Source organism: Falco peregrinus, chromosome W (assembly GCF_023634155.1).
Source record: "Falco peregrinus isolate bFalPer1 chromosome W, bFalPer1.pri, whole genome shotgun sequence".
In the NCBI taxonomy this organism is placed as follows: Eukaryota; Metazoa; Chordata; class Aves; order Falconiformes; family Falconidae; genus Falco; species Falco peregrinus.
Genome location: NC_073743.1, coordinates 21773298 through 21783445, shown reverse-complemented (window position 1 = coordinate 21783445; position 10148 = coordinate 21773298). Strand labels below are relative to the sequence as shown.

Genomic DNA, 10148 nt, shown 5'->3' with positions numbered 1-10148 from the left:
GTGCCAGACCAAGATAACCAAAGGAGCTGTATTGGTGCTGTACTCTCTGTAAAATATTTTTACTGCTAATTGATCTGTAGTAATTTTGAGTATCACATCAAATTAAAATATGGAAATAATGCCCTTGAAGATGGTTGGACGCATTGCGTCCTTGTTTTTTTAGAGGACCAGCTTGAGCTGCTTACTTTGAAGGTCAACGGAAGTCTGGAGAGTTCAACTGAAGATTTGTCAGATAATCTGAAAAATGATGGTAGTTCTACAACAGATATACTAGGAGCAGAGATGACATGGGAAAAATGTTCCAGGTGCTTTGTAAGTCAATAAAGATTTTGGACTAATCTGTTTGTGAAAATGCATAATGTATATAATTGCTTTTATATATAGATTATAAGTAACTGTGCTGTGGCATGTACATAAAAGATTTACTGTTAGATTTCTTGCTAGTGCGAAATGTTTGATATTTCAAGGTCAAGGTATTGGGGCACTGCTTTCCCTTTTTCACTGACTTGCAAGGAGCGCTATCAATATTACTTATTGTTGCCTTTTAGTAACATCTTTGTATATCGATGATATGTAAGAAATACTTGTTTCAAGAGAAAAATTATTTCATGGAACTTAAATTGACATATTTACTAGTTTATGATTAATAGTTTATGAAAAACAAGTTAATGGTGGGAAGTCCCTTGTTTAAAAAAAGCAGTGGAGCCTTGGGAAGCTTTGGAGCAGTCTTGGGAGTGAAATTCTGGTTATCCCAAGAGCTGAGAGGTTATTTCACAGGATCAAAAGTGCTAAAAATAAATACTAGAATTTCCTATGGTTTTGAAGAAGCAACTTCTGTGTACGTGGTTCTGGGTGTTGTCTCTTGGCTTCCCTTTACCTCAGAAGATTTTGAACTATTGGTTAATTTTAGCAATATTTAACAGGCAAGAGTCTCAAAATGTAGCATTCCTGCATGTGGTAACAGAAGTGGTACTACTCATGCTCCTGTTGAGAGAGAGGCTAATAATCTAACCTCCTGCTAGCCACCAGAATATTAGTGGAGGAGTACCAAGTGTAAGAAGAACACTATTGTGTAATAAATTATAGCTAAGAAGTCCTTACCTTGCATTTTTTGTTGATGTTTATGGCTACCCATGTTTTGATTATACTGGAAAAAATAGTTACAAGTTTCTCTGACATACACCAAAGTGCTGAAAGGCTACTCTGTGCCCCCTTGGTGTTGCAGTGATGCGGTATATCTGGTTTCATCATAATGACTATATCCTAAACCAATTATTTTAGTTTATAAGCCTGTTGTTATTCTCCATTGCATGTTTAATGTTGGTTTAGCAAACCACCAGTGCCTGTGTGCCGTGAGGATATGGAGAATGCTCTACCATTCCCCAAGGCAGATATCATACACAAATTCTTGGAAGACTGTTTACATGACAAAAGGTCAGTAAAAGTGAGTATGTATTTCTGAGTGCCCAAAATATAAGACTGGTAAATATTAGAAGGGGGAGTACCTGTAAATTGATTTTTCTTCTATAATATATGAAGTAGAAAGTCTAACTGAAGTAGTTTAGTCATATTTGAGCATGATGAGTTCATAGTTGTTAAATCCTATAATCTAACCTTTGGTCACAATTATGATTAAGAAGGCATCTAACTATAAAATGCTTTGTTTACTAATAGTTTGGCTTGTACACTTCATGTTTTGTTTAAATAATAATTTTCCTGCATCGAGTAAAAGAAGACATTCCTTTTGTTACTGATGTATTAAATACTACTAATTTCATAGTCTGGCTGATGTACTGTTAAATATGAGTCAAGTTCAAGAGGTAAGTTAAATAATATATTTCTTATTATTTATGCTGTTGCACTGGAATTGGATTGTGAATTGAATTTGCTCTTCTGATTATTCATTATTTTATTCCCATTCTTACATATTAAACACCTTCTTGATAGTCTTAATACTGTTCAGTCTTTAATTTTGATTATATGAACCCTTTATCCTTTTCTCAGCTAGGGACATGAGCATGGAGCCCAGTATTCTAGTTAAAAGGCATACTATTAATTTATGTGCTGGTATATTTACTTTCTGCCCTATTGTCCTTGAATCTTAACTGCTCTAAGATTCTGTTTTCCTATCTTGTTAGTAAACAGAGCACCCCCCTTTAAGTTCTTCCACTGTGGTACGTACATCTGTTTCCCAAAGGAGTTCATTGATACAGAACCGAAGGCTGTGCATGAATAATTCAAATTATTCTGTCTGATGCATGGTGCTTCACTGTATTTCATTCTTCATGCTTCCCGTTCTCTTGGTTTTACTAGATAATCAGATGTTTCTGGACACAAGCATCTCTAAATTATCCACAAACTTTTTTCACCTTGAGTTAATTTGCTTTTTTGATTATAGAATGAGCAGATACCATATAGATGCTAATCATATGAATAAATCTATGTTTATCATTAGGGAAGCTTACTTGCTCTGTCAGTCATGAAATGTTGAAACATGTTCCAGTACTGCTGTCATAGCATTACAGGGACTGACAGTCTTAATGTTCTTGGATTTTTTCACACAAGCCAGGGCTGAGGCCTTTCTGTGTTGCTTCAGGCCTTCCTAACCATTTATGTATTTACAGGGACTTCACTGACAATACTGTGGCATAAATGAAGACAAACCAGCGTAGCATCATACATGTACAATTTATAAATAGACCTTTGAAGAATAGGTAGAAATAAACACTCAGAAATCAGTCTTTAAAATTGCTTCAGGGAAACTTCAGAAGTTGTTTATTTTATGTGCACTGCAAGACCAACTAACTCCTTGCGTTTTGGTTTAGGAAAATACTTTTTCTGGAGGTCATCATCACAGGCCCCTTGAAGCTTTGAAGCTAATGTTGTTTAAACTTCAAGCAATTCAGGGAAGTTTAAGCCAGAATGAAACTGCTGAGCAAAAGGAAGAGTTTGAGAAAGTAGTCAGTTTCCTTATGTCATATCTTGTCACAATGGTTGTGTACATATCTGGGAAAAACTGTTAGTTCTTTTGTTTCCAGTCTTCATAGAATACTGGCAGCAGATTCAATCCAGTTTGCATCAGAATATGCTTGTGACTGCTGTGCCCTGCATCCCCTCGGCCTTGTTGGAGGCTCAGCGCTCCCTCTCGCTGCGGCGGCTGCTGTTTTCGGGGCACTGCCTGGCAGGGCGGTAACTCCAGCGGCCTGGGCCCTGCTGCAGAAAGCAGCACCAGGAGATGGCGACATCTCAGGCAGTCCTGCCCGGAGAGAGCAGGCTTGCTCTCCGCTGCTCTAGCAACAGCTGTGCTTGGAAAAAGTTACTTTCTGGTAATATCCCCGTCAATTATTTCAGGGACATGTATCAAAATCCTTGTTTCCTTCGGCATCAGTGAGTTGGTATTTTTGTGGCACTATTGTTTCAAAACGATTTCATAGACTTTTACCCTCACTGTTTACCTTTTTCAGTGTTGCTTGCATACAGTTCTTAAACCCTGTGTCCTAGGCTTGGGTAGTGAATGAAATTGCTCCATATATACCTGGATCAGGCAGGCTCGGGGAATGGGCCAGCAGGAACCTCACAAAATCCCACAGGGGTAAATGCAAGAACTCATACCTGGGAAGGAAGAAACCATGGCAGTAATACAGGCTGGGCACTGCCTGGCTGTTCTGCTGAAAATGCTCATGAAATAGGCATTTTCATGAAATGAAATGGGTCTTGGTAGGTACAAGCTGAATAGGAGCCATCAGTGTGCCCTGGTAGAGAAGGAGGAACAGCAGGGCCCGGGCTATACGGACAGGAGCACAGGCAACACATCAAGAGAAACGCTTGTCTGTCCCTCTGTATCCCCCAGCACTTCCTAAACCACATCTCTAACGCTGCATCCAGGTTTAGGCCCCTCACTTCAGGAGAGATGTCAGGAAACTGGTAGAGGGGTACCTAGGTGTGTGGTTGGAGGCTACAGCACTTACCTGGGGCAGGGGGCTGAGGGATCTGGCCTTGTTCAGGCTGGCAGAGAGGAAGTTTGGGGGGATCTAATTGGCGTCTTCCTGCGCCTTTGAGGAAGGTATCAAGAAAATGGAGCCAGGTCTTCATAGTGGGACACAGTAGAAGGATGAGAAATGGGGATGAATTGAAACAGGAGGTTCACGCTGGATATTGGGAGAAAGTTTTTCACCCTGCAGATAGCCAAGCAGTGGAGCAAGTTGTTTGAGAGAGGTTGTGCAGTCTCTGACCTTGCAGGTTTTAGAGATGTGACTGGATAAAAGCCCTGAGCAACCTGCTGTAACCTCATAGCTTCCCCTGCTTTGAGCAGGAGCCCACCTCCTGAGATTCCTCCCAAGATGAATTACTTTGATGCTATAAAGTTGTTGGCAATCCTTTCCAATGCAATGTGCTATAAAAGTTTCCTGTTTTCTGGCATATTCAGCTATTCTTCCTTCCCTCTGTTAACATTTTCTTTTTTTTTTTTTAAGCTTTCTGAAACAGCAGAGGCTGAATTAAAACTGTGTGACAGTGAGATAATCGCTCTTACTAATTCTATTCAGAAGTAAGTGACCATTGATTTTTCTGGCTTTTCAATATTTTCAGAAAGTGCAGAAAGGATATGATCAATTAGCTAAGAGCTGTCATGTGATCTGAAAAGTTTGTTAAGAATAAGCCAGTAGTGACTAATTAAAAACATGGTAGTTCATGGAGCAGAGAAATAGCTAGTGGATAGTTGCAGAGATGTACTCTGTAAGTAAGCATTTGTATTTCATTTGTATCAATAGATTAATTACTGCTACTCAATAGATTAATTATTGCTACACATAGATAGACTTTAAAATAATCAGACTTGGAATAGTATGTAATGCAGGACAAAATATTGTGGTTTTCACTACAGTGAGAAAATAATTGCTGTAAAACAGATTTTATTACTGAAATCAGCAGAGTCCTACTAAGCAGTTATAAATAACTAAAGAAATAAGTTTGAGAAAAGGCAGAATGGAAAATGAGTTTATTATGTAGGACACATGTTTCAACGAAACTGTGTTGCAGTATAGTTCTATACTGTAATGTAAAAGTAAAAGATTTTAAAGGATTTTTGAATTGAAAAAAATACAGTGACTTTCGGTATTGATCTGCTATTTTATGACATAAGTTCTGCAGTTTAATATCCTGTGTTAAATATCCAGTTTGTAATAATTTAATAGTAGCTGTGTGTTTGTGTGAGCACCTGTATTTGAGAAGACACATTTAAAATTTCAGTTGCAAAAAGTATTTTCTCTTAAACATCTTGATGTATTTTATAATCTCTACAACTGATTCAGTGGTACAGTTAGACATAGAGATGTAAACTGTCTATAATACCATTCAAACTGTTAAACTATGAGAAATCATTATCCTTTTGTCTTAAATGTATATAGTAATGTATACACTGTTCTTAAAGTCTTCATTTTTCCTAATCTAGGGCTTTACACCATTTGTCACATCGGAGAAGTCTTGTTGAAGATAACAGTAACCAATGAGAAAAGACTGATGATCATGAAGATAAACAAAAAATAAAAATAATCTGTGAAGCTGATACCTAGAAGTGTTTTAATATTGTATAATTTAAATAACTTGTCAGCCTGACCACTAGTCAGAATTTTTTTTGAAGGCTGAGCCAGTGCATGTTCTCAGAAATGTTGTATTCACTATTTCTGTACATATTTGTTCTTTTTAGTAATTCAAAGCATAATTGAGTATTAGTGCTGCCAGCAGGATCTAACAATATGTGACAAGATATACCACTTTTTAAAGAATATTTAATTAAAATAATGCCAACATTTTAATGGAAGAATCTGCGTGTTTATAAGAATTTACAAAAAAATTATTTGGCCAGTTCTACTCATTGTTTATTACATGACCTGTTAGAAATAGGGGGAGCTCAACATCGTGTGTAAAGTTAAGCAGTGAGGTTTAGCAATAAAATTACATAATATTTTCAGTGCTGTTCGTTCTAACAGGACTTGAGTTGATGTAATTGTATGCTCCTGGTTCCCTGACCACAAACTTACCAAATATATTGTATCAAAAAGCATCTGAAGTCTTTTTGAATTGTCCTCCTTTCACACCCCAGTGAAGCCTGGTTCTTTGGGGAGAGAAGGCCCTTGTTTAGGGGCATCCTGTTTAGGGGCATGGAAAGTTTCAGCTGAGCTGATCCAGAGCTGTTTGTCACTGTTACTGGGAAGTCCTAATCACCCTTCCATTTTCCTTGGCTTTGTTCTTGGCTTTAGAGCATATAAAATCGTTCAGTGGGCCTAAATAGGCAGAGAAGTAATAGATTATTTCTTCCCCCCACCCCCCCAGCATAATTGAATAGAATTAGCTCGTGAAAGCCACTGATAAGCACTGGAACTTGTGCAGGGGAGAGAGGACTAGAACTTATGCCATTTGCCAACAGCAAATTGAGAGGCAAAGAGAAAAGCTGTAAGTAATAACTTGAGTTGTGAACTGAAATATATTGACAAACATTTTGAAAGGAGCCTTTTGTACCTCTTCTGAGGCTTACATAATGTAGCCTAGCATTTTGTGCTGTCAGTAGGCATGTCGCCATACATTTTGTTTTTCTAGTGAACTCTTTCCTTTTAATCTGCGTATTTATGTATGTACACATGAGAAAGCAGGTACTTGAGCATGTACTGATTCTGATAAATTAAACCAGAAGAAAAAGTAAAAAGATTACCTATGTATTTCTCCCATCTTCCTGTTAAGAATTAGTAAGTAGAGATAGAGTAATAGATGACTTCATTTTATGGCTGTCATGACATCATGAAAATATACATAGGTCATAAGTAATACATAGTGTTATTTCAGGCAGATGTTATTGGCCTTTCTTAAATGCTGCGCTAGATCAGAGTATAGAAAATAAAATCACTCCTAGAAAACTTCCTTGTAGAAACTTTTTATAACACATTGCATTGCTGAGATGTGAATGTACAAACCCATTGATACTGTGGGTATAACTGTTGTCTGCATTAAGCTGCTATCTGTTTGCCAGAGGTAATTTTATTAAAAGAATTCAGATGTGCAAAGAAAGATGAGGTGTTTTTCCTGATGTCATATGTGTTTGTGTATGGATTACAATGAATTTGCTCTACTTTTGCACTACTCTGGATGCTATGTGTAGGTGGTTACACACAGTATGTAAGCTGTATAGTTTTGAACATACCTCAAATGCTCAGCACAACTAGTGTGACGCTGCTTAAAGCCATCATAGCTCTCCTGCTCCTGAATGTGGTTTGTGCTTTTATAGCTCACAGTAGAAAAGCAGATTTATTCATCTAGGTGTATAGGTACTCCTTGGGGTGCTGGTAGCGCAAGCGAGGCGGATTCCAAGCTAAGGCTCTGGTGCCCTGTGAGAGTACTTAGAGGTTATACCACACTCCCTTTGTATCCTGCTTGCAAGGGTGCATAGGACAAATGTCAAGCACCCCCTTCTCCCTTAGAGCTTCTCTTGATGGTAGGGCAGGGTTCATTTGCTATTTAGTCTTTTTTATTAATTCCCCCTTGGAGAATCCTCATACCTATCCCTACTTGTGCGATTCCTCATTCTTTGGAGTTGTTGTTATTAGCCTCCAGATATTTTTGCTTTATCAGTTTAATGCACTTTGGAGAATTTGGCACAGGACCAACTTTTTTTTTTCATAGCGCACAGACCTAGGTAACAATGAAAAGTACTGTTGATATTAAATATTCCTATTTACTAACTTTTGTGGGCCAGGTATGAAAGGCTTTGATCATGAATAAGGTCCACTGTGTGAGGTGCTGTACTACACAAGATAAAAGTACCTTAAGCGTGTGAAACTAAGCAAGTAAGTGGCGCAATTTCTTACTGTAAACAATAGGAATTCCGGTAAGAATAGAATCAAATAATAAAAGAACCCCACCATTATTCAGTAAGTGGAGACACCTGTTCTCACATAAAAATATTTTTTTAATGACATCAAGCTTTTTATGGCCATTAAAGAGTATTTTAAAGAGGGATTTGATCCTTATCACTAGAAAAAAGTAACTTTTTCATTGTCTACACTGATCACTTCTTACAATTATAGCTGGAATTTAGTTTGCTTATAAGCTAGGATAAAGAAGTTGCCACTCAGGAAAAACAACAGAATATGTAAATCAAGTACTAAACAAAAGTAATTGCTATATTTAAGATATCAGTGGTGTTCTTGCTCTTGAGACTAGATCAGAGAAAAGGAATTTTATTGATCTAGTCTTCTGTAGCGATAGTGGGAAAAACAAAAGGGCAGCCAGAAAGAGAGGCCAGGGTTTGGAGGAAATAAATAAAGTAGCAAGACTATATAGGAAAGAACTGTTTGCTAAGGATGTACGCAAGTATTTGTGATCTTATGTATTTGCATATACAGGAAATTTTTATGAGGAGGCCACTTCCTGAATTACAGTGTATATATATCAGTAAAACGGAGCTGAGGGAAGTAAAGGCTTTGATGAAGACTAGTATTGTGCTCTTAAATCCTGTGAAGATCCTGTCCGGTGTAAGACTGTGACTTAGCATAGTGGGAGGAAATTAGATGGGATTTTTGTCTGGGGGATTTTAGCCCTTTAAAGACTTAATGACAGAGTCCCTTGTGATACTGATCTTGAAATGTAATCACTATATGCTGCAGTTATCTTTTCCTTTGTAACAGTTCTTTTGTATTAGGAAATCTCTCTGCATCACTGTATTCACACTGATACAAAAAAGCGCTGATGTAAGAAAACTTAATTTCATGCTCTAGATAGCATGAAGGCTAACAGCTCTGCCAACAGAGGGTTAATTTGGCTAGAGTTTATATCCGTTTTATTCGCAAAAGGAGGATCTGAAAAACTACAAACCCTACAGTTGTTCATTGTCAACCAATTAATTCTTTTCCTATGTAACTTTGATGCTGCCAGAGCAGTTGTATTTGTTTTCCAAGAGATGCTTATGGATTCTCACATATATATAAATACCTGGAATTTTTAAACCCTTGAAAATCATGACGTGTATTTTCTTTCTTGTTGATCATGGATTCTGTGATCTACCATGGTTTTTAATTTTTGTGTTGTTACTCAAAATATTTGGTCAACTTTATAGTTGATGGGTCTCTTAATGTGCAGAGACAATTGCTGCTGAAAGGAAAATGAGAAAAACTTTTCATTAATTTTAACTGACCTGATCCTGCTGTTGCCAATTTAAATGGCTGAGCTTTTACAGCTCTTCCAGAACAGAAAAGAAAGGACTGCTGAGGAGAGATGGGCTTTTATCTCATAAGGAAAAATAAGTGCTGCTTTAAGTTTAGACTTACCAACTTGGGAAGGAAGGCTTTAAACTAGAATTATAGGGACTGATGATAGAAGAATGTAAGTGTTGTCAGTGGAAGGGTGACCAGAGGGATAGTAACCATGGATGTAGAATTTTTATAAAAAGGATTGAAGCAATACGGAAAACAGGCTATCCTGCTTAATGTTTAGATGTCTATATTAGTTCAGACTGTATGGAAACTAAATGGAAGAATGTACAAGGTTCTAAAGTTGTGATTTAGACAATGTAAATGTTTACATAGTGGAATATTTCATTTGTTAATGAAGTAATACAGAAAAAAAGTGGAGGTGGCTTCTGAAGAAAAAAGGAGGGAAGACACGTTTCTCTATGAATATTTACCTTTGTAGTGAAGCTTAGAATCTAGAGGGACATAATCTGTTAGAAGTATCTTTTTGATAATAGAGGAGAAAAAAGCCAGGGTACTGTTATGTTGAGGACCTACCACCAAGATCACCAAACCAAGGAGGATGAAGATGGAAAGAACATTTTTGAAAACAACTGACAGAATAATTTGCCTTGAGGGCATAGATACTAGTTAACCAAATATATGTTGGGGAAAATCAACTGAATACACAGTATCCAGGGTATTTTTAGATTAGGGTGGTGTCAGGTTTTGATATAGAAGGTGAAGTTTAATACAAGAATTTTCTTACAAGGTTTTCAAGATTTTTAGACAGAAAAGAGGAAGAACAGAAAAAAGCAATTAAAAGAAATTCAAAGATCTGTTTGCAAAATCCTATGAAAAAAATCTAGGAAAAAAGTGCTCAGGAGTTTAACAGTTAATAAAAATACATATATTGAAGACATAGTTGCAGGA

The 10148-nt window shown here is 37.1% G+C and overlaps 1 protein-coding gene across 1 annotated transcript; it reads left to right on the top strand.

Annotated features, from left to right (window-relative positions):
- Positions 1–441: 441 nt before the first annotated feature.
- LOC129782589 (lung adenoma susceptibility protein 2-like) lies at positions 442–7164 on the top strand. Its single transcript, XM_055792626.1, has 4 exons — positions 442–1438; positions 2826–2957; positions 4473–4546; positions 5450–7164. Exons 1-4 carry the CDS (start codon positions 1361–1363, stop codon positions 5505–5507), a joined length of 342 nt encoding a protein of 113 aa, XP_055648601.1. The 5' UTR covers positions 442–1360; the 3' UTR covers positions 5508–7164.
- Positions 7165–10148: the final 2984 nt, after the last annotated feature.

What these genes read in the sequence shown, in the direction of transcription:
- LOC129782589 (XM_055792626.1), top strand. Translation starts at nt 1,361, where the DNA reads ATGGAGAATGCTCTACCATTCCCCAAGGCAGATATCATACACAAATTC. An exon ending in GTTTACATGACAAAAGGTCA is followed by an intron (nt 1,439 to 2,825) that starts GTAAAAGTGAGT and finishes GTTTTGGTTTAG; the next exon opens with GAAAATACTTTTTCTGGAGG. An exon ending in CTTACTAATTCTATTCAGAA is followed by an intron (nt 4,547 to 5,449) that starts GTAAGTGACCAT and finishes TTCCTAATCTAG; the next exon opens with GGCTTTACACCATTTGTCAC.